The sequence below is a fragment of the Schistocerca americana genome, chromosome 2 (genome assembly GCF_021461395.2).
Source record: "Schistocerca americana isolate TAMUIC-IGC-003095 chromosome 2, iqSchAmer2.1, whole genome shotgun sequence".
In the NCBI taxonomy this organism is placed as follows: Eukaryota; Metazoa; Arthropoda; class Insecta; order Orthoptera; family Acrididae; genus Schistocerca; species Schistocerca americana.
In genome coordinates this window covers 416,664,637-416,690,257 of record NC_060120.1, presented here as the reverse complement: position 1 = coordinate 416,690,257, position 25,621 = coordinate 416,664,637, and the positions used below count along the sequence as shown (strand labels likewise).

The window sequence follows — 25,621 nt, the reverse complement described above, 5'->3', positions numbered from 1 at the left end:
GATGTATGAGACAGGCGAAATTCCCTCGGACTCCAATATGAATATAATAATTCCAGTCCCAAAGGAATCAGGTGTTGACAGATGTGAGAATTATCTATCAGTTTAATAAGTCACTGCTGCAAAATACTAATCCGAATTCGTTACAGTCGAATGGAAAAACTGGTAGAAACCGATCTCGGGGAAGATCAGTTTGGATTCCATAGAAATATTGGAACACGTGAGGCAATATTGACCCTACAACTTATCTTAGAAGATAGATTAAGGAAAGGCAGATCTATGTTCCTAGCATTTGTAGACTTAGAAAAAGCTTTTGATGATGTTGACTGGAATACTCTCTCTCAAATTCTGAAGGTGGCAGGGATAAAATACAGGGAGCGAAAGGCTATTTACAATTCGTACAGAAACCAGATGGCAGTTATAAGAGTCGAGGGACATGAAAGGGAAGCAGTGGTCGGGAAGGGAGTGAGACAGGGTTGTAGCCTATCCCCAATGTTATTCAATCTAAATATTGAGCAGGCAGTGAAGGAAACAAAAGAACAATTCAGAGTAGGAATTAAAATCCACGGAGAAGAAATAAAAACTTTGAGGTTTGCCGATGATATTATTATAATGTTAGAGACAGCAAAGGACTTAGAAGAGCAGCTGAATGGGATGGACAGTGTCTTGAAAGGAGGATATAAGATGAACATCAACAAAAGCAAAACGAAGATAATGGAATGTAGTCGAATTAAGTCGGGTGATGCTGAGGGAATTAAAATTAGGAAATGAGACACTTCCGTGGCATCAAGGGATCACCAATTTAGTATTGGAGGGCAGCATGGAGGGTAAAAATTGTAGAGGGAGACTAGTAGATGAATACACTAAGCAGATTCAGAAGGATGTAGGTTGCAGTAGTTACTGGGAGATGAAGCAGCTTGGATAGGATAGAGTAGCGTGGAGCGCTGCATCAAACCTGTCTCAGGACTGAAGACCACAACAACAACAACGCCTCCTCAGCCACAAATGGCTTCTACTGGGTTTCCCTATGACATAGGTTCTCATCTGTCTCACTCCCACACTACAACACTTCGGCATCAATAGACAATAGACACTTGTGATTCCCATCTCGTGGTTAATCTGCACCCTTTGTGGCACATGGTCCTTGACGACAGGGTTCGTTTCACAATTCTGCGTGATAAATTATATTTGGGTGTGTGGTTTTTTTAAGCATTTTTCTCCCTCTCCACCCTTTCTTCTGTATGTAATGGACCCATGTGTATGTTGGAGGGATGGAAAGATATTCCGTTGCTGAATGGATACTACCCATCCCCATCATTGTGTGTACTTTCTGCTATATTACTTGTCCCATCTCAAGTTCAGCTTGGATAGAAGTGGCCTGTTGTGTGCTGTTCAATAGCATATGAATTCATTTACTTTCATTTGTCCTTAGCGATCCCTGAACAGAAGAGTGTCTTTTTTGCTGTTGTCATAAAACAAAGTTATGCACTTGTCAAATCTTGAGTCTGTTATCATTTTAAAGTGAATAGTTTTGGATGTGGAAGAAATGAGAAGTTGCTTCAGCACATGTGCATTTTCTTTTTTGAATACATGCAAATTCCATTCCTCTAATAGAACTCAGAACTTTCTGTGGGTTGGATATGAATACCCCACAAAACTGAATTTGAGACCACTGTCTCTCTCTGTATTCACTACACTAATCCTTATACCGACACATAAAATTTAATAATCGTAATTCTGTTTCAACGTAAATGTAACGATAGTGACTGGGCACTTTAGGAATCAGTTAGCTTCATTTTTAAACCCTGTCTGGTTTCAATAACTTTTTGTCTTGGGGTGTTTTCATACCACCTCGTGTTTCATAGGAGTCACAGTCATAACCTAAAACCATGCTGTTTAATGGCACACTCTCTTCCATGCAGTTGGCTTTTTAAGACTTCCAAAAATCAGTGTAACCATTAATGTAGTTTCCCTTCTAAACCCATGTTTCCAGAGCTCACGTGTTGCAAATAATTGCTCTAATTGTTTTTGTGATTAGATTACACATGTAGGCACTTTTGCTTTTTAATACATTTTAATTAAGTCACTTTCTTGGCTGTTTGTCTTTTTGGTACAAATTTTGCAATTGATTTCAAACTAACTTCCCATTGAACTAGAGACTTGAAACTTTCAACATAGCACAGAACTAGATTACAAAGCAATATTAATTCACTTTCTTGTCTGGTGTATGGCGGAAGGGACTTTGTGTAGCAGTATTACTTCTCCCTTTAGCTGTCTTTGTCGCAAATGGTTCGCAGGAAGAACGATTGCGTGTAAGTCTCCGTGTGAGCTCCAGTCTCTCCAGTTTTTACCTCCCTGGTCTTTTTGCAAGATAAACTTAGGAGGATATGGGTTGAATCAGGTGAACAGAAAATGAAATATTCCAGAAATTTACCACATATCTCTGTTGCAATCTCATCAAAATGTTCGAAATCGATCGAAAAATTTCACACACACAAGACTAAAAAGCAGAAAATAATTATTTTAGTAAACAACTTTTTAATAAAACACAGGAATGAAGTCCCATACAGATTCGTAGTGCTGTGCAGATAGACCAGAAAATGTGTGCTTGTGAATTTTTAATAACTATTACAATACTTGTAAAATTTAAAACAAAAAATGTGGGGTGTACGCAGTAGGTAATTCATGCTTGAATAATTTCCTAAGTCACTGACAGTTTTATTGCACTGCAACTGATATGAATTGTTGTGTTGTTTTTCTCAATGACAGCTGCTGTATGTACTCCTTACTATTTTGTATTGTGTGCACCCCACATTTTTAATTTTTAATTTTACGTGTATTGTCATAGTTATTAAAAATTCACAAGCAAAAATTGTTAGAACTAGGAAGCTGTATGGGACTAAGAGACACTATTTTATGCTTCATACAGTATTATAAAAACGATAGTTGCTACTAACCACACAGTGAAGATGCTGATCGCAGACGGGCACAACAAAAAAATTATCAGAAAGTGAACTTTCAGCCAACAAGGCCTTTGTCCAAAGTAGACAACATACACACGCATACTCATGCAAATGTGTGTGGTAGGGAGGGGGGGGGGGGGAGGTGTCATCTATTTCCGACGAAGGCCTTGTTGGTTGAAAGCTTACTTTGACAGTCTTTTTGTTGTACCTATCTGCAACTCAGCATCTCTGCTACATTGTGAGTAACAACTATCTTTTTCATAATATTGTTACATTTCATCCTCAATTTTCCATTGTTTTATTTTATGCTTTATAGTTAGTTTTAAAAATGTGTTACATTAAAAAGTTTTTTATTTAAACAATTATTTTCTAGTTATGTTAGAACACATTCCGAAATGATTGTCCTTGTTTTGGAGACATGTAGAGAACTGTATGTCATCTTTTTATTCCCTGACACTTTTCCTGTATTTGTTGTTTTCTATTCTTTTACATTTTTTCACATTTCTCGTTCATAGAAATGTCTTCATTGTCTATTTTACCAAAAAAAGTAGTGAAAGAAATTCATTTTAGCAACAGAAATAGACAGTGGTCTGTGCCATACTATGCAGTCGCCTAGTTTTATAAAAATGTGTGCGTAGTTTAGACACGAAGCCCATGCCTACTACGGTAGTACAAGTTTATGTGCCAACTAGCTCTGCAGATGACGAAAAAATTGAAGAAATGTATGGTGAGATAAAAGAAATTATTCAGGTAGTGAAGGGAGACGAAAATTTAATAGTCATGGGTGACTGGAATTCGACAGTATGAAAAGGGAGAGAAGGAAACATAGTAGGTGAATATGGATTGGGGCTAAGAAATGAAAGAGGAAGCCGTCTGTTACAATTTTGCACAGAGCATAACTTAATCATAGCTAACACTTGGTTCAAGAATCATAAAAGAAGGTTGTATACATGGAAGAAGCATGTAGATACTGGAAGGTGTCAGATTATATAATGGTAAGACAGAGATTTAGGAACCAGGTTTTAAATTGTAGGACATTTCCAGGGGCAGATGTGGACTCTGACCACAATCTATTGGTTATGAACTGTAGATTAAAACTGAAGAAATTGCAAAAAGGTGAGAATTTAAGGAGATGGGACCTGGATAAACTGACTAAACCAGAGGTTGTACAGAGTTTCAGGGAGAGCATAAGGGAACAATTGACAGGAATGGGGGAAAGAAATACAGTAGAAGACGAATGGGTAGCTCTGAGGGATGAAGTAGTGAAGGCAGCAGAGGATCAAATAGGTAAAAAGACGATGGCTAGTAGAAATCCTTGGGTAACAGAAGAAATATTGAATTTAATTGATGAAAGGAGAAAATATAAAAATGCAGTAAATGAAGCAGGCAAAAAGGAATACAAACGTCTCAAAAATGAGATCGACAGGAAGTGCAAAATGGCTAAGCAGGCATGGCTAGAGGACAAATGTAAGGATGTGGAGGCTTATCTCACTAGGGGTAAGATAGATACAGCCTACAGGAAAATTAAAGAGACCTTTGGAGAAAAAAGAACCACTTGCATGAATATCAAGAGCTCAGATGGAAACCCAGTTCTAAGCAAAGAGGGAAAAGCAGAAAGGTGGAAGGAGTATATAGAGGGTCTATACAAGGGCGTTGTACTTGGGGACAATATTATGGAAATGGAAGATGATGTAGATGAAGATGAAATGGGAGATAAGATACTGCGTGAAGAGTTTGACAGAGCACTGAAAGATCTGAGTTGAAACAAGGCCCCGGGAGTAGACAACATTCCATTAGAACTACTGACGGCCTTGGGAGAGCCAGTCCTGACAAAACTCTTCCCTCTGATGAGCAAGATGTACAAGACAGCCGAAATACCCTCAGACTTCAAGAAGAATATAATAATTCCAATCCCAAAGAAACCAAGTGTTGACAGATGTGAAAATTACCGAACTATCAGTTTAATAAGTCACAGCTGCAAAATACTAACACGAATTATTTACAGACGAATGGAAAAACTGATAGAAGCCGACCTCGGAGAAGATCAGTTTGGATTCTGTAGAAATGTTGGAACACGTGAGGCAATACTGACCTTACGACTTATCTTAGAAGAAAGATTAAGGAAAGGCAAACCTATGTTTCTAGCATTTGTAGACTTAGAGAAAGCTTTTGACAATGTTGACTGGAATACTCTCTTTCAAATTCTAAAGGTGGCAGGGGTAAAATGCAGGGAGCAAAAGGCTATTTACAATTTGTACAGAAACCAGATGGCAGTTATAAGAGTCGAGGGGCATGAAAGGGAAGCAGTGGTTGGGAAGGGAGTGAGACAGGGTTGTAGCCTCTCCCCGATGTTATTCAATCTGTATATTGAGCAAGCAGTAAAGGAAACAAAAGAAAAATTCGGAGTAGGTATTAAAATCCAGGGAGAAGAAATAAAAACTTTGAGGTTCGCTGATGACATTGTAATTCTGTCAGAGACAGCAAAGGACTTGGAAGAGCAGTTGAATGGAATGGACAGTGTCTTGAAAGGAGGATGGAAGAGCAGTTGAATTGAATGGACAGTGTCTTGAAAGGAGGATGGAAGATGAACATCAAGAAAAGCAAAACAAGGATAATGGAATGTAGTCGAATTAAGTCGGGTGATGCTGAGGGAATTAGATTAGGAAATGAGACACTTAAAGTAGTAAAGGAGTTTTGCTATTTGGGGAGCAAAATAACTGATGATGGTCGAAGTAGAGAGGATATAAAATGTAGACTGGCAATGGCAAGGAAAGTGTTTCTGAAGAAGAGAAATTTCTTAACATCGAGTATAGATTTAAATGTCAGGAAGTCGTTTCTGAAAGTATTTGTATGGATTGTAGCCATGTATGGAAGTGAAACATGGTCAATAAATAGTTTGGACAAGAAGAGAATATAAGCTTTCGAAATGTGGTGCTACAGAAGAATGTTGAAGATTAGATGGGTAGATCACATAACTAATGAGGAGGTATTGAATAGGATTGGGGAGAAGAGAAGTTTGTGGTACAACTGGACCAGAAGAAGGGATCGGTTGGTAGGACATGTGTTGAGGCATCAAGGGATCACCAATTTAGTATTGGAGGGCAGTGTGGAGGGTAAAAATCGTAGAGGGGGACCAAGAGATGAATACACTAAGCAGATTCAGAAGGATGTAGGTTGCAGTAGGTACTGGGAGATGAAGGGGCTTGCACAGGATAGATTAGCATGGAGAGCTGCATCAAACCAGTCTCAGGCTGAAGACCACAGCAACAACGTGCATAGTTAGTTTGGCTGGAGATGTGACATCCTTGCATAGAGAAAGAGGATTCATTTGCTGCAATTTAATATGACTCATTAGTTTGTGTAATCTGAATTTTGTCTCTCTGTCCATTGTGACTACAAAATTCCTTACTTCACTTTGTCTGCAGTAAGGCCTTTTCCTGGGTGAGCGACAGAAGTGAGCGACAGCAAGCGACTTCTGGATACGCGACACTCCAGCAACAAGCAGCAGCATTGGGTAAAAAGCTTGGGTGTCCTGTGTGCAAGCGACTATGTTGCGCTACAAGATGGCTGCTTAAGATCACCAGACAAATTCTTCAAATACATGTGAATGAGCAGAGGAGCATTAGACTGTCTCATCAATATATTAAATACAATTTTTTGACATGATGAAGTACTTTTAACAGTCAATAGATATGGAGGAATGACTACTACACGACTAACTACGCTAAATACAAACATAAGTACACAGATTGAGAGCAATACACAACAGTTAGCTGTGGTGGAGGGGTAGCGTCTACAGTTTGTGATTAGGTGATAGGAAAAGGTCCTGTGTTCGATTCCGGATCATTCTTACATTTTTACTGACTGAGTTACAATTCTGTATACAAAGTTTTCTGTATACTATTTACATTGCATCACTAAGTATATTTTTAAGGTCTTGCTAAAGAACTTGATCTTCACACCTTTCCCAGTATATCACGCACATTCAGTTCTTAATAAATTACAGTGAACCATGAAATTTTACAGATATTTGATGTTGCGAACATAATTCATCAGCAGTGAGTGTTAAGTCAAAGTGTTTCAATTACTCTAAATAGTCTGTAAAAGTAAAGTTTACAAAATATTTGAAAAGAAAGTCAAACATTTTGTGTAATGATTTGTCTAAAAGTATGAAATAAAAAATGTTTGGGAAACGTATGGTGCACCTCATTTTCTGTTCATGATCTCAAGCATCATTCAAAGGCACGTAGAACGTTTCTCTGATCTTCTTATTTCTTTTACAAAAATCATTTCATGAAATATTTGACTGATTTCTTTCATTTTTTAATTTCAAGTTTTATTCAGAAAGCATGATCTTACTGACTCCTCGTTTGCCTTCCTACCGTACTTGATTCGAAGGAAGCCTTTTCGACATTTAAATACTGCACCAATGTATCTTTTTATGTGAAAAATAGCTAGGTCTTGAACAGATGAAATTTCTGACTCTTCATTTACATAGCTTGGCAGCAGATTTTCGTGAAATATTTCAATTTTTCCTCAGTTTATTTAAAATTAAGTTTTTGTTAATTACTCTGATTACTTTCAAGCATTTAAATATTTTCTGCCAAACTAGAGATCCTGCGGTCACTTTGATATCCTGTTTACCTGTGTCTCTCCCTTTGTTGGGCTATGAGAGTTTGGACAAAGCTTCATGTTGTAAGTTATAGGGTGTCTTGTTTTGGCTCTGCTTATGCGTTTACAAAAACGTATTGAGTGTTAATCACATGATGAAGTCCTTTCTGCATGCTGTCATTTCCAAAATTCGTCGTTTTGATGTCTTGAACTGTTTATGAGATACGACGATTTTTACGACCACTTGATTTGTGAAGCACAGGAAAAGTTCGGATGCGCCATGAGCGACCTGTCCGCAGATATAACAACCAATATCTCAAGAATGAATGGAGATATTGTACTGGTCTCAACTTTAAACACAATTTAGATACATTGGTTACATTTCGTACGCAATAATTTATGGCCTTAAATGAACTATACGGAAAGTCTACACAATGTGATTTTACCCCTGCAAATTCTTAAAAATTTTGTGCAGCTATGTACTCAATTTCGTGCAGCACAGTAACTATGACGAATAACGGAAATAAATTCAGAACTTTATCATTTAAGGATATCAAGCTATAGGTTTTGGAAGAATCAATTTTTTTCACCGAATAGTTTTCGTTAAATCGGATGTTAAGTAACTCATAGTTGCCGTCACGTTCGCTCCACTGCTTTGCTGAGAAGACATGTGGCTGTCACTATCTGTTGTGCGTCCTGCAGCGACAAGATTCAAACACATTTGAATTCAAATGTTGCCAGTTGCAGCGGGAGACAGGCAGCGACACAGATGTCGCTCACATAGGACACTTCCGTAACTACACCTGCGGTTGTGTTTTGTCACCTGAAGCTGTCGCGCGCTGTTGCTCGCTTCTGTCGCTCATGTATATCACAGACTAGGAAAAAAAAGTTGTTGTTCCATCCAACACCAATAACAATAATCTTTGTTCTTCTAATGCCTGTCTGCTGTCAGGTGACAAAAATAACAATTTAAATTTCCAAACACTAAAGTCATTACCATCTTTTTAATTTGCATGTATGAGCTCTGCTTCAGTTCATGTTTTAAGTATTCTCTTCATCCTCAAAGATATATAGAAAGAAGAATGTGTTAAGATATGAAAGGGAAAGAATTGGAGAAAGATGTTGCTACACTTAGTATATTGATGCTGTGAATGCAAAAAGTGACATGGGACTTCCTGTATAATAGTTGCTATTGTCTATGATTTTGTGACAGAGGACATTTTGTGGTGTATGACCGTTCATTAGAACATGGAGTCTTTTGGAGGTAACTGTTCGTGAGCAAGTAGTTTTCTGTTGTGTGGTCTCCACAAAAGGCACGAGTTTATCATAATAATGTTGTGTGGCTGATTTGCATGAGTGGATTCTGTTAGGAGTTGCTTCATGTTTGATAGGTACTTGAAGTTGGGAGAAGAGGGAGTGCAGGGAGGGCAAGAGCTCTTTTGGGCCATGGACCATTGCACAGAAATGAGTAATGACATTTGTGATGTAGAAGGAAAGTGGGTTGTAAGGACGTCTCTGGACAAGGGATGCAGTTAACTTGGGTGATGTCTGCCCATGGATAGTGAACATGAAATGTGATCTGAGGAAGGTGGAGAATTGTGTTCTTATTTGTCATTCATTCATTCAGCTGTCGATTTTTTTCCCCGATCATCTTCAATGCTAGGGTCACTTAAAAAGAGAAGAAGAAGAAAGAATTGATCAGCCAGGCAGCCATATGTCTGGCATTGTGAAACTGGAATCATCTCAATCATACAAAAAGTGTCTTCCTGTTTGAAACTATCGAAAATTTGTACAGACACAGGATAAAAAAACATTACTATTATGTATGTCTAAGGAAAATATGACCTATAATACAGAATCTTGTAGATATGATCCCAAATACAGGTATGTCTGTTATGTAATCTACTGAGCGATCTGGACCACAGTTTTTGCAACATTCCATTGAAATATTTTGTAGTTGTTGTATGGTCCTTCATACCATCTGTTAGGAGCAGAACATGTCATGCAATGTGTACATGATACTGAATTAAATTACTGCATTTAACTTCATGATATTGTATTGGCTGAGTTTACAGTTTTAAAATTGTATGTACTAATTTTTAGGTATTCGGGACTCCAAACAAACATCCAAGAAGTCAGCCATTCATTGACCATGTCTTCACGTTCTCTGTTCTTGACAATCGAATATGGTTTAGAAATTTTCAGATTCTCTCTGAAGATGGTGCTCTTACTGAAATAGGTATGTACAAGTTGCTTAAAATGTAACAAGTGTGTGTTGATGTTTGAATTAATTCTGTAAAACAAGATACGAAGTATTATTCCAGACTGAGAATATTATGAGCAGTAGCACATTGTAGACTGATAAATGAGTATATTCTGGTAGGTATACAAACTTTTAATAGCTAATGAGATAGATGCCTTTCCACTGAGCACTTAACTTCACTAAATGTTATGACATTATGTGACATCAGATGTGTTAATTCCAGAATTGCTGTAATAGTTGTGACATAACAGTGCTAAAGAATTGAAAACTATTGTTGCATATTGTAGCAGAAATGTTGCTTGTTTCAATATTTAAAAATAAATTCCTCAGTATAACCTGAGTACAATGAAGTTGGGATGTACACATTATACATTTCACTACACTAATTTATCCATATGTTAAATCTGGATCAAGGGAAGGTGTGTTTCAATTGAGAGAGTATAAGGTGCAGGATGAGAAGATGGTGGGAAGATAATGGAAGATGTGACAGAGAGGAAGACAGTTGCTTTTCAGTGACAATAACACAATAGGAGTTGAAGGAAAAAAAGTGAAATTTCCTAAAGTGACAGTGATTGTATTTGGGAGGGGAGGTAAATACAGCATTTTAGCAGGGAAGGAATAGTGTGGAAAATGGCAGAAGAAGAAAAGTGTGGCTAGGGAAAGAGGGGGGGGGGGGGGGCTACACAAGAACAGATCATATGGTGGAAGTACAGTTACCACTATATGTGGTGAAGAAGATACTCTTTCTCTGAAGGGAAAGAGTAAAGCAAAGCAGGTTAAAACTGAGCTTGACCTAAAAAATAAAACATTTTGAAAGGACTGAGGTGCGTGTGTAGGAATAATGTATTTGGAAGAGTGATTGTTGATAATGCTATACTTCTGGGTAAGGTTTTTGGGAAACGTAGTGTTCTGTGGGGGATGAGATGTGAGAGCTGTAGTAGATCAGCAAGGGAGGTTCTGGGGGTAAAAGGGGTTAGAGAGGATCTGATGATAGGTTCTTTGTTGGATAGATAGAGGTAGTCCCAGGCGCAAAAAAAAGTGCAAGTGGCTGAGGTACCATCTTCAGATTTTGTTCAAGAAGGTAATCCACTTATTGGAGGACAACAGTCTCTATTTCAGAACTGGGTGGCAGGAAATTATTGACAAAGGGTGAATGGATTTTGCAAGTGGAGCAAAATCAGCAAATTATTCTCTGTGATGGAGTGGTGTGATGATCTAGAGACAGAGTTGTGAGGTACACAGATTTTGGAATCAGAAAAGTGTTTGTATGAAAGGATGGATGGCAGTCAGACATGTTGTTGTTGTTGTGGTCTTCAGTCCAGAGACTGGTTTGATGCAGCTCTCCATGCTACTCTATCCTGTGCAAGCTTCTTCATCTCCCAGTACCTACTGCAACCTACATCCTTCTGAATCCACTTAGTGTATTCATCTCTTGGTCTCTCTCTACCGATTTTACCCTCCACGCTGCCTTCCAATACTAAATTGGTGATCCCTTGATGCCTCAGAATATGCCCTACCAACTGATCCTTTCTTCTAGTCAAGTTGTGCCACAAATTCCTATTCTCCCCAATTCTGTTCAGTACCTCCTCATTAGTTATGTGATCTACCCATCTAATCTTCAGCATTCTTCTGTAGCACCACATTTCTAAAGCTTCTATTCTCTTCTTGTGCAAACTATTAATTATCCATGTTTCACTTCCATACATGGCTACACTCCATACAAATACTTTCAGAAACGACTTCCTGACACTTAAATACTTGATGTTAACAAATTCCTCTTCTTCAGAAATGCTTGCATTGCCATTGCCAGTCTACATTTTATATCCTCCCCAAATAGCAAAACTCATTTACTGCCTTAAGTGTCTCATTTCCTAATCTAATTCCCGCAGCATCACCCGATTTAATTAGACTACATTCCATTATCTTCGTTTTGCTTTTGTTGATGTTCATCTTATATCCTCCTTTCAATACACTGTCCATTCCATTCAGCTGCTCTTCCAGGTCCTTTGCTGTCTCCGACAGAATTACAATGTCATCGGCGAACCTCAAAGTTTTTATTTCATCTCCGTGGATTTTAATTCCTATTCTGAATTGTTCTTTTGTTTCCTTTACTGCTTGCTCAATGTTTAGATTGAATAACATCGGGGATAGGCTACAACCCTGTCTCACTCCCTTCCCAACCACTGCTTCCCTTTCATGCCCCTAGACTCTTATAACTGCCATCTGGTTTCTGTACAAATTGTAAATAGCCCTTCGCTCCCTCTATTTTACCCCTGCCACCTTCAGAATTAGAGAGAGAGTATTCCAATCAACATTGTCAAAAGCTTTCTCTAAGTCTACAAATGCTAGCAATGTAGGTTTGCCTTTCCTTAATCTAGCTTCTAAGATAAGTCGTAGGGTTAGTATTGCCTCACGTGTTCCAACATTTCTACATAATCCAAACTGTCAACACTTGCTTACTTTGGGATTGGAATTATTATATTCTTCTTGAAGTCTGAGGATGCCTGTCTCATACATCTTGCTCACCAGATGGTAGAGTTTTGTCAGGACTGGCTCTCCCAATGCTGTCAGTAGTTCTAATGGAATGTTGTCTACTCCCGGGGCCTTGTTTCAACTCAGGTCTTTCAGTGCTCTGTCAAACTCTTCACGCAATATCAGATTTCCCATTTCATCTTCATCCTCTTCCATTTCCATAATATTGTCCTCAAGAACATCGCCCTTGTATAGACCCTCTATATACTTCTTCCACCTTTCTGCTTTCCCTTCTTTGCTTAGAACTGGGTTTCCATCTGAGCCTTGATATTCATGCAAGTGGTTCTTTTTTCTCCAAAGGTCTCTTTAATTTTCCTGTAGGCAGTATCTATCTTACCCTAGTGATACATGCTTCTACATCCTTACATTTGTCATCTACCCAACCCTGTTTAGCCACTTTGCACTTCCTGTCGATCTCATTTTTGAGACATTTGTATTCCTTTTTGCCTGCTTCATTTACTGCATTTCTCCTTTCATCAATTAAATTCAGTATCTCTTCTGTTACCCAAGGATTTCTACTAGTCCTCGTCTTTTTACCTACTTGATCCTCTGCTACTTTCACTATTTCATCTCTCAAAGCTACCAATTCTTCTTCTACTGTATTTCTTTTCCCCATTCTTGTCAATTGTTCCCTTATGCTCTCCCTGAAACTCTGTAAAACCTCTGGTTCTTTCAATTTATCCAGGTCTCGCCTCCTGAAATTCCCACCTTTTTGCAGTTTCTTCCATTTTAATCTACAGTTCATAACCAATAGATTGTGGTCAGAGTCCACATCTGCCCCTGGAAATGTCTTACAATTTAAAACCTGGTTCCTAAATCTCTGTCTTACCATTATATAATCTGACACCTTCCAGTATCTACATGCTTCTTCCATGTATACAACCTTCTTTTATGATTCTTGAACCAAGTGTTAGCTGTGATTAAGTTATGCTCTGTGCAAAATTCTACCAGGCGGCTTCCTCTTTCATTTCTTAGCCCCAATCCATATTCACCTACTACGTTTCCTTCTCTTCCTTTCCCTACTATCGAATTCCAGTCACCCATGACTGTTAAATTTTCGTCTCCCTTCACTATCTGAATAATTTCTTTTATCTTATCATACATTTCATCAATTTCTTCGTCATCTGCAGAGGTAGTTGGCATATAAAATTGCACTACTGTAGTAGGTGTGGGCTTCGTATCTATCTTGGTCACATTAATGCGTTCACTATGCTGTTTGTTGTAGCTTACCCACACTCCTATTTTTTTATTCATTATTAAACGTACTCCTGCATAACCCAATTTGATTTTGTATTTATAACCCTGTATTCACCTGACCAAAAGTCTTGATCCTCCTGCCACCGAATTTCACTAATTTCCACTATATCTAACTTTAACCTATCCATTTCCCTTTTTAAATTTTCTAACCTACCTGCCTGATTAAGGGATCTGACATTCCACACTCCGATCTGTAGAATGCCAGTTTTCTTTCTCCTGATAACGACATCCCCGTGAGTAGTCCCCGCCCGGAGATCCGAATGGGGACTATTTTACTTCTGGAATATTTTACCCAAGAGGACACCATCATTTAACCATACGGTAAAGGTAAAGCTGCATGCCCTTGGGAAAAATTACGGCTGTAGTTTCCCCTTGCTTTCAGCCGTTTGCAGTACCAGCACAGCAAGGCCGTTGTGGTTAGTGTTACAAGGCCAGATCAGTCAATCATCCAGACTGTTGCCCCTGCAACTACTGAAAAGCCTGCTGCCCCTCTTCAGGAACCACACGTTTGTCTGGCCTCTCAACAGATACCCCTCCGTTGTGGTTGCACCTATGGTACGACTATCTGTATCGCTGAGGCACAAGCCTCCCCACCGACGACAAGGTCCATGGTTCATGGGGGGGCAGTCAGATATCAGTGCTAATATTAAGTCCATTAGGAAGAATATCAAGTGCCAGGAAAGATTTCAAGAGAAGTGTATAGGTCAGGCTAAGATGAGGGTGAATTTTCTCAACTGACGCAAGGTACAATGTGCTAAAATTCTTTGACTGTTGTAAGCCCACAGAAAGAACAAAAATAAAAAGCAAGAATGAACATTATTCGACAAAAGTGATTGTAGCAGTGATAGGAAGAGACGGGCCTCAAATGAGTTGTCTGCTGCACTTTTAAAAGCTCAAAGGAAGGAATTAAAGATCTGTTTGAAGATGGATTCTTGAAAAGCTGCAAGAAGCTGAGGTTGACACAGTTATGTTTAGTGCCTACCATCAGTTGAAAGTGAAAAGGAAATAAATAGAAAGAAATGGTGCATAATAAACAGATTTAAGTGTTGAAATAAGTTTTGTGATTAGGAGAGCGGATGTTGCAGTATGGTAACTCTAGGTGTAATAGGCCAGTACAACAGCTGTCATTCAAACTGCAGGACCCAGGTGACTGGTGTGCATGTAGGAAGCAGATTTGATGGGGGGGGAAGTAGAGAAATAAGAAGTAATGAAGAACAGATGATTGAATTCTAGATAAGGAAAGAAAGACACCTACAAAGCTGTGATAAAATTAGGTGCAGGGATGAGAGAGAACGAACTGGAATATATATTACAGTAATGGTGATTCCAGGAATAAACCAAAAGTCAGGAAAGGCAGCCACACAACTTTTGAGCTCACGTTATTTTTCTAGTTTTAAAAACAAACTCGCATCATTGTTTTCATTCATGACTGTATCACAATTTTGGAAAGTAGAACATGTCTGTCGTACTACAGTGTCGCTTTGTAAACTGAAGCAGAAAATAAGTACCATCAAACGGGGCTATTTTGGACACGGGGGCGAATTCAGACAGTATGGCTTATTTGCTCTTTGCCTCTGCATGGAAACAAAGAGTTACTTATTTTAACGTCCGTGCGCCAGTTATTTTAAGCGCAAGGTTGCATTTATCACTTCCCACAACTTTTATTTTGCATTAATTGTTTCCCTAGGTGAATAATTGATGAACAGTCTCAATGTTAAAAGTCCATGCTTTATCATAAAATGGAAACTTTCTATTGTTGCGCCGAGTGGGAAGTTATTGTCACTGTAATTGTCGATGCGCTCAGTAGCTAACACCATTGAGACAATTTCTGTACAAGTTTGTCGAGTTTCTTATGCAAGGTTATAAAATAACAACGGTTTTTGTAAAACTGTGTACTGTGTGGGGCGATGTTGGACAATGCCAAGAACGTATAAGAGCAGGAGAGGTGCTAAAGTACGGTGTAATTAGGATCCATAACTTTTAGATAAAGCTGTTCGTGACATTCAGAGTGGTAAATTATCGTACAGAAAAGCGTGAGATTTGTATGGTATACCTAAATCAACCCTACAAAATAAAGTGCAGAAAGCAAATCTGAAAAAAAAAAAATAATGGGAGGACAGCCAGTGCTAAATGAAGAAGAAGGAGAAATAATGTTGAAGCAAGGTATCTTGAGGGCTGCACATTGGGGATTTCCCTTCACTAAATTGGATATTAGATATTTAGTTAAAGGCTACCTTGTTAAATCTGGCTGAAAAGAGAAGAAATTTCATAATAATTTGCCAGGAGAAGAATGGGTGCATTTATTCCTCAAACGACAGTCAGAAGATCGTTCTGTTCGCTTAAGCGAAAATATTAAACGAGCTCGTGCAGAACTTATCTGTAATATATAAAAATCATTATATCATTCCATATCTCTTATTCATAACAAAGGGCTACTTTAAAATGTGTAAAATGTCACCAAAATCAAATAAAAAGCATGTTGAATTTTAAAAAAAGGCAGTAGCTGTCCGAATTCGCCCTCTATATACTGTAACTTTGGACAGTCCATGGGGTGACTTCGGACACTTTAGTTAAGTGCCTCAGATAAATATACCTACGCATACACTTTCTGGTTCTGGGATATTTTATTCATTACGCATATACCCTACCACTTCCATAACAATCAAAATAATGACAAAACCATCCAAAATCATCCTGTTTGACGGTAGCAAGATGTGAAGAGGGTGACTAGAGATGGAAATTGATAGTCTGGTGACAATTTCTGTCATCATAGCCTAGAATAAAAGAAACAAAACCACTTTTTTTGTTCCCATCTGTATTATATGTGCATTATTTGTATTATTTGAGCTTTGTCACAAATGATATCTCGTAGGTTGCATTGTGTCCTGACTTTAGCATTCTTATTCCCCTCCCATTAGTAATTCATCAGCATTTATGAAAGAGAAAGAGAGAAATCAATAATCACGTAATGCCATATATCTCTTTCTTTCTTTCTTTCTTTCCCCTGTTTAGATAGGGCAAAGATACTTTTATTGGAACCACACCAGGATTTTGCCTTGTATCACTTAATTTTATATTGGCTTCTAAATTCACTTGTGTGCTGGTTTTGAGTACATGGGTTTCAGTAGTTATTTTAACTGAATCTTATTTCTTTACAGTAAGAGGGGCATTTTTCTCAATTACAAATATACAGGGATCTATCTATTTTTTAGGTTATGATTAGATGAATTTAAGTTCTGTATGTTGTGTCTTAGATGTTTTGGTCATTATTTGCAGCTATTTTCATATGATAAATGGTTTTCAAGTTAACTTTTTTCATGTCTACAAAATAAGTTTATGTTAAGACAGTATCCCAAAAGTTTGTTGTGGCCCGCAAATGAGTGTAAGCGTGCAGGCTTGTGCAGATAACAATATGAAGATGTTTTGTGGTTTTTGCATCATCATGTTATCCATTTTTTTTGTTAAATATTCAACATTTAGTATCAAGTTTTGAAGAGGAAACACTCATTAGATATCTTGACAGAAAAATTTGTATTCTTTCAGTAGAAAGTACATATAAACCTATTTGCTTATGTAATTCTTATTTTTTTGTTTTAATTGTTGTGTAAACAGAAATAGGGAATTTTATAGGTCTTATATTTTTTTTTAGGGCCACGATTTGTGTTGAATCCTGTCAAGATATTTGGTTCAAGTTTTGGTGGGCAGACACTGTGGGAGAATGCCTCGTATATTTCTCCTGCTAAGGTACGTTTTCTATACTTTGACTTCTGTTGGTGCTGGTATTCTGTCGATTGTGTCTCTCTTCTTTTTTTTTTTTACCTTTTCAGTGATTCCTTTGTTCTGCAAATGGTGCTTTCAGCTACATTAAAATATATTTTTCTCTTATTACACTGTAAGTCACTGTACAGTGTGCCTGAGAAATCCCTAAGTGTATAGTCGAAACAGTATATTGTATATTCGAGTACTTACATACACTGAAGAGCCAAAGAAACTGGTACATCTGCCTAATACCATTTAGGGCCCCCACAAGCACCCAGAAGTGCTGCAACACAACATGCATGGACTCAACTAATGTCTGAAGTAGTGCTGGAGAGAATTGACACCATGAATTCTAGGACTGTCTATAAATCCATAAGAGTACTAGGGGGTGGAGATCTCTCCAGAACAGCATATTGCAAAGCATCCCAGACATACTCAATAATGTTCTTGTCTGGAGAGTTTGGTGACCAGCAGAAGTGTTTAAACTCAGAAGAGTGTTCCTGGAGCCACTCCATAGCAATACTGGATGTGTGGGTGTCACATTGTACTGCTGGAATAGCCCAAGTCCATAGGACACAAGGAACATGAATGGATTCAGGTGATGAGACAGGATGCTTATGTTCGTGTCATCTGTCAGAGACGTATCTAGACATATCACGGATCCCATATCACTCCAGCTGCACACATCCCACACCATTACAGAGCCTCCACCAACTTGAACAGTCCCTTGCTGACACGCAGGGTCCATGGATTCATGAGGTTGTCTCCATACCCTTACAAGTCCATCTGTAATACAATTTGAAACAAGACTCATCCGACCTGGCAACATGTTTCCAGTCATCAACAGTCCATTGTCAGTGTTGATGGGCCCAGGCGAGGCATAAAGCTTTGTGTCGTGGAGTCAAGGGTACACGAGTGGACCTTTGGCTAGCTCGGAGGTGCTGTGTCCCATCGCCCTTGCACCGATTATAACACCACATTCATACTCACTCACATCTGGATAACTTGCCATTGTAGCAGCAGTAACTGATCTAACAACTGCACCAGACACTTGTAGTTTTTTATGGGCATTGCTGGCCACAGTCCTGTATTCTGCCTGTTTACGTTTCTCTGTATTTGAATATGCATGCCTATACCAGTTTCTTTGGCACATCAGTGTATAAAAACCACGTATCCAGCCCATCATTTTAGTTCTTTTTACTTTTATTTGTGTCTATTGGCAGTACTACACATTTTTCCCCATAAAGTCACTTTTATGACAAAGTATGAATACCTGCTAAGTTAGTAATCATTTTTTAAAGAATAATCGTGAAATTTTTAAAAATTGAGACAGAGTTAATGAAACTGGCACACCAGCAGTAAAATTTTTAGCCAGCACAGTACAGCTAGGCAAAAGTTGTGTATAATCTGTCACATGGAACTCATAAGAAATTGGTTTCCTCAGGTTCATCTGCTGAAGATATGCAGATGGAAATGTGTGAAAATTATAAGAGCAATTTTATGTTCTCTTGGAGCTTCAAAGAGTCGGTAAACGCGATATAAACACAATTTCAAAAGCACAAACTTTAATAAGCAAACAAATAGTAACTGCTAGTGGTTTGAACTGTGATGAGTTACATCAGCAAGCAGCTTCAGGCAAACAAGAGTGTATGGATTACCAGATGGTATTCAGCTATTGTCAAACGTAAAAGAACAACTTCACATTTCTACTCGTGTTTCGAAAATTCAGATTTTCGAGGGTGCCAAGGCGTTGGTCCATTAACGCTTTGGAGACCAGCCCCTTAGGAAAATCTCAGGCCTAGGAAACTGTGCCTTTATTTAAAGTGTTACTGGCACATATGTAATTGATATATCTTCAAAAGATCAAGCTTCAAGATCTGTTTTTCATATTTACTTTGGTTCTTTGATAAATTACGAATTTTAAAATAATGATGACAGAAAGTATAATTATCCTTAAAAAAGTAAAAAAGGGAGTTATTGAGAAATTTTTTCCTCTTGAGCTTCCAAAATTTTTTGCTCACTCAACAAACAGCACAATTGCAGAACAGTGCGAAACCTAATGAGTACACACATGGTATTACATCAGTGCGGTCATATTTGTGAGAGCAGCTATTATGTTCGCTAATGTTTCTTTCGAGATAATTCTAGAAATTGACAACAAAAGGCAGCATCAGTCAAGGGACAGGTAGTGAGACATATGTACAGTGTTCTAATATGCAATGCGTCCAGTTTTCAATGGTAGGTGACTCGTCGATGAAATTGCAGCCTGACCTACACTCAGGCTTGGTCTACAAAGTGTTAGAAATTAACAGAATGAGGAGGATGCTTAAAAGAGTTAGAAAGGTGAAAAGTGATTTTAGCATGGTTAGTTCAGTAGCTTTCAAATAAATAGTGAGATCTTACAACAAGGTGCATAGACTTCACTGGATAATTGTAGACTTCCTGGGGGGAAAAAAGGCATTCATAGAAATTTCATATTCTGTAAAGAAAGTAATGTTATTCCAAGTAGTGGTCAGTGCATGGATTGTATGTCACTTTTGTGATAGGTTGTTTATTTTTGCAGCAAATTTTCAGTCTACTTCAGCTCCCACGTGTCTCAAAAACTATAAATCCAAAAGTGATTAAACTTGTAATCAAATTAAGTGGAGAGATCGAGATTCTCAAACCTGGAAAAAATTTGTCGTGACAAAATTTGACACTTTTGAGTGTTACCAAACATAGTGAACCAGTGCCATCAAACTTAAAATAAAGAACTTCAAATTTGGGCAAAATTTTTGAAATATCACCACGCCAGTTTTGTGATTCTTCATTTAAAAGACTGCTACTCACAAAGCTAATGAGATTGGCTAAAATTTTGCAGCTTCTCCTGTAATCATTTAGCCAGCTTGCACACACAATATGAGATGGTTCAGTGGTGAACTTCTCTAAAATTGGACATCATCACCTGAAGTGACCCAATACAAAGCTTCTGTGTATGGATATCCAAGTAAAACATATAATTAGGATTACAAATGAAGTCCTACACTTAATCATAATGTTTTAGTTAAGGACCTATTTTTTATGAATCCAACCCAGAGAATCTTGTTATATTTTATTGTTAGTGTTTTGAAGTCCATTGGCTGTAATAAATGCAATAATAAACACAGCAGGCAACACTGCAGTGATATAATATGAAGGTTTCCACAACCAATGTCAGTCTCATTAAAATTCTTCTGTAGATACTGTTGTGTGTCATCATATAAAATACTTAGAGCCCATCTTAGATTAGCACAGAGAATATGCTCAGAAATCACCATGAATTAGGATCATATTTGACTGACATAATTTTGTGAATCAAGTTAAGTTCACAATATAGTAACATTACAAAACAACAGATTTTGTTTTGCACAAATAGAAGTTGAAAATAAGTAAATCATAAATATGATGTTACCACAGAAAATGGCAAATGAATATGTCACTCCCGCACTGCTAAAGTTTGAAATAATGTTTTGATCTGTAGGATTGGTTATTAGCAATATAACTCTTCTGCTTGTTTTGCTCCATCTGTACAACACAAAACATCCAAACGTTCTCTAGGTTCGGATAGCATTACTACACAGTTCATTGAGTTTCTGACCACCAAACATGCTTAAACTGTTATGAACATTACACACACATTCACCAGATATAGTGAGCTCATGTAAATAAATTACAGAAGCGATATTTATCAGCCAGCTCATAAGCACTGGTTGCAAATGGGACTATGGTCGTAAAGGCCTGCAGTTCGATCCCGGGTCAGTTCTCAGTGTTTCTTTATTTATTAATTTATTTATTTTTCAAGTACCACTTCTACATCTCTAGTCATGTTTGTTAACGTAAAAATTGTGAGTTGTATTGTGATTTGGAGTCCATGTTGTACTAAAGGTACCCCCCATATCTCTGAATAGGACTATGCTCGGTAAATCATTTTGGTGGTGAAACCGAAATTCATGTTGATGACAGCTGTACCAAATTGTGCAGTGCAAATATACAGGGTGTGTGAAAATTTAATAGGGCATAGAGGATGCTCCACTGAATAATTTGAGGTAAGGAACCTAAGGTCACGGAAGCCAGCTTAAGGAGGTAATAGGAATAAAATCACATTACTGTGTACTTTTTTTATGTACATTAGTTAACTGCAAATACCATCGTTAACACAATAAACACCCCATTTGTACTGTATTGTACAAAATGTGCTGAAACTGTAATGTTAGTGCAAGCATGACATTGGCGAACAAAAGTCTGACGCACCCTGACAAATATCCCTGGTATGTTTCGAATCACATCACAGGCAGCTACAATTCTGCCTACTAATTCCCTCTCCATATCCACTGTGGTTTCACACACAAGTGACTTTATATACATCCCCAAAGGAAATAATCAAGGGGAATCAGGTCAGGTGACCTTGCAGGCCGTGGAATAGGTCCTCTCCTTCCAAACCAGTGACCAGAAAAGACTGTATCAGTACTTCTCCATTATATTGTACTGTACTTCTCTGAATAGCACTGAGTAATGAATGGATCTGTTGTTGATTCATAGCACATTTTGTCACAAGACAAGGTAAATAAGATACAACAGAGCCACCTTATGGACAAGTAAAGTAAACAAAGCCTGCATTATGATTTCCTAGTATTCAGACTCATCCTCCTTGCTTTCTTGCTGGAAATAAAGAATGTACATGTAAATAAACAGCACAGTAAGAGTATGTGTAAACTTGTATGTGTATGAGCTGTATATAAGCTGCAAAACAGTAATGCTAGATAAACCTGTAGACAAGTTTACTTCCATGTCTCCTTAAGCTGGCTTCGCCAACGTGAGGTTCTGTACCTCAAATTGTTCAGTGGCACATTCTCTATATCCTGTTACATTTTTGTATACTCTTACAGAAGCACCCTGAATGCTTTTGCTGCTCTCTGTGCTGATAATTTGTTTTTTGTGAAATAACAGTGGCTTTAAAACTTGAGAAGTAATGAAACTTTCATCACACAGAAAGCCACCTAAATCTATTGTCAACCTGTTTATGCTTATTTTTATCGCCTTCAGCAAACAGCTGAAATCTGTTAGCAAAGCAGCTGTCGTCTATAGTCAAATCAGCTGCACCATCCAACTACTAATGACAGGATGCAATGTATAATGTATGATACTTGTTATGAAGATAATTATGACAGCATTACATTTTATGACCACACTGCATGACTGTGCCACATGCTGTTTCCCCTAGGGTTCTAGGCTGCTGTGGTGAGCAGCGTTCAGTGTTAGAAAGCATTAGACGCCAATTCTCAATCATTTATTTTTGTGTACTTTACAGAAATCTGACAATTTCAATGTTTTTTGGTTGTGAGGAGTTTCTTGAGGTTCAAGAAGTTTTTTTTTACTTGTTTTCCTCTGCCTGTACAACACAAAAACTGCAGTAATAAATACTGTGTATCTATGATGTATAATTTACATCTGTGGTCGAAGCACGATAATCACGATGTGGCTGATACAGCGATGTTGCCAAGTTTGTATTGTGGTAATTTAGATCAACACTGAACCTTGTTCAGTTAACCCAAGTTGACAAAATAGCGAATTTGGAACTGGGTTTATTTTCTGAACTAGGGCCAAAGTTGATCTGCAGTCAGTGACATTTATACAGTTGGCTCTTAACAAGCTAACATAGCTGACCTTTTGGCCATGTTGACTGGCTTTTGTCAGGGTCTGGACTGATCAACAATATATAAATACTCACTTACCAGCTAACTAGTCTGTGCCATAAGGAAGGACTGAAACATCAGTTGTTTTAGTATTTTGCTTATTAAGAATTTTATAAGATGATGCACAGTATGCCCAGAAGGATTTTAATCAGACCACTACAGTAAGGGACTTGTGAGCAAACATTGATTAATTTCAGGTAGAATTCCACGTACTTTAGATTGCTCAGCATTTTTAAATTACAGTGAAGCTTATTTTTATTTGATTATTATTGGCCTCTGTGCTTAACATTATTTTCCCCCATTAATACCACCCAAGCTTTCAAATTCCATAGCGTGTTTGTATAATACCACCATCTTTCCTGCCCTTAAAAACCTTGTTGAAATGTTTATAGGATGTTGATGTAAACATGCGTATTAAAACACTTTTCTGTTTACAGTACCGTCAGCAAATAGCCAAAGCTGCATCAGGGAAGTACATAAATCGAATTGAGCAGAAAGTGGCATATGAAAAAACAAAGCCTAAAGAATCATACAAGTTAGATGAGACAGATGATATATTCCATGGCGATCCCATAGAAAAAGCAGCCGACATTGCGAGCAAAGAAGGAAAATCATTGAAACTGAAAGCAAAAGTAAGGAGTCATAAACTTGATAAGAAAAAGAGGTTACTTAAAAAGAATCTGAAGAAAAAGAAGAAGAAAAACAGACCAGCTGAAAATGTACAATAATAATTTAAAATCTGTTCATGTGACACCTGAAATGATCTTATTGCAGATGTTATGAGTTATGTGGATGTGTTATGTATATATAAGTAAAACTGTTGGAAGAAATAAGATATTGCAGTATTTGTAATATTTTTTTCTTAACCCTTATGCTTATAATTTTTTGTGAAATATCCAGAAGATGCTGTGGAAAATAAATTTGCTTAGTCACAGAATTTTCATGTTTACTAATATCATGAAACTAAATATCTTCATCACAGCTTACGAACTGAAATGTACATAAGTTGAAATGATTATTTTAAACTTGTAAACTGGCCCACTTTCATTAAGTGTCAAAAAATTCTACAGAGTGTTTGTATTAATTTCGTAGATAAGAAAATTTAACATCCGGATTCATTTTTCTCTGTGACAAATTTCTGAATAAACTTCTTAACAAAAGTAGGACACAGTTTGCATGTCAAATGCTTTTCATATTAGGCAGTGACATGAAGGGACATTTGAGAAATCATTTCTCTTCTACATATTAAGGTGTTAGATTACTGGCATGAACCATGCCGTTTTCTCTGTAACAACACCTTCCTGTGAAGACCAACATACCCATTCAGCTAAGAACATCCACAAAAAGTAAGAGAAGTGGGAATATCACTTTGCAGTGAAGTGACAGAAAACCTGAAACCACAGCAAGTGGGAGTGCAATTACTTCGTAATAATTACAGCAGAAGGCCACAGGAAGAATTGGAGAATCACGGTGTCACCAAAATTTTAAATGTAGTGAAGGAAGTCAGAAAATGAATGTCTTTGACTAAAACTATTGCACACACCTGTAAAAGACAAGGAGATTGTGGGAACTGCCTTATTAACGCCCAAGTACAGTGCACAACATTCATCCCTGAAAGTCTGGATTAACAGACTCGGAAAACAAGCTAGAGTACTATCTGCTTCTCAAAGGGGAAAGGATTCAGAAGTTGGAGGCAACAAAGTTTTGTCCTTATATGGAAGTGAAGAATTTTTAAGCCACAACAGCTTTAAACATACGCAGTGTTCTTTACATTATTCCTGGTAAAGTCAGTCAAAAAGATAGCTTTATAGATTATGTGTTCTCGCATTTGCCTGTCTACTGTTTCAGCTAATAATTTGTGCACTTCCCTCAATAAATTTAATAGGTAATCTTATTGTTCCTAAAGCAATAAGTAGAGATTGACGTGTCTATAAATGCCTTTTTTTCACAGCTGTTTTCATGTATCTTTGTGTCAGTCTAGAAATAATTTTAAAACACATTTATTCTGTGCAAAAAAGTTGGAGTTACTTATCTCCAGTGCGTGCGGAAGCTTTGCATTTCACTGCTTTATCTTGTTAAGTTTAAAAACTCTCAAATTCCTGATGTCAAGTCCTGCCAAATCTAAGCAGTTCTAGGCACGCAACAAGATATTAGTTTCCCCAATGCCATTACCTTCACAGAAAAAATTATAAATCCACAAGCTACGAGTATAAAAATTGACTGCAGTCATTTCAAAACCAAATCTATATTTACTCAGTACTTAGTTGTAGTTGTCACTCTCACTATATTGCACTGTCCCTGTTCCACAAAGGCATTGTTATTCATGAGAAAGTTCATTACAGTATGGTGCAAACCGTATTTTATGTTGCACGTGGAAGAACAAGCTAAAAGTCTCACTGCTAACAGCAGTAGACAAAAAAAAGGTAAATGGTCTGTTAAATCCACAATTCTACTAACAGCTAACTTTATATACATGGTGGCCTGTGCACAGTACTGTTTTGAGACATACCATTGACTTTACAGAGCTC

General features: G+C 37.6%; 1 protein-coding gene across 1 annotated transcript in view; it reads left to right on the top strand.

Moving 5' to 3' along the window:
- Nucleotides 1-24,030, top strand: part of LOC124595135 (ribosome biogenesis protein BRX1 homolog) — a 48,371-nt gene extending 24,341 nt beyond the window's left edge. The window contains exons 5-7 of the mRNA XM_047133734.1: nt 9,675-9,810; nt 17,273-17,367; nt 23,531-24,030. Coding sequence (XP_046989690.1) covers nt 9,675-9,810; nt 17,273-17,367; nt 23,531-23,821 — 522 coding nt within the window. The 3' untranslated portion in view covers nt 23,822-24,030. The remainder of the gene's footprint in view (nt 1-9,674; nt 9,811-17,272; nt 17,368-23,530) is intronic.
- Nucleotides 24,031-25,621: the final 1,591 nt, after the last annotated feature.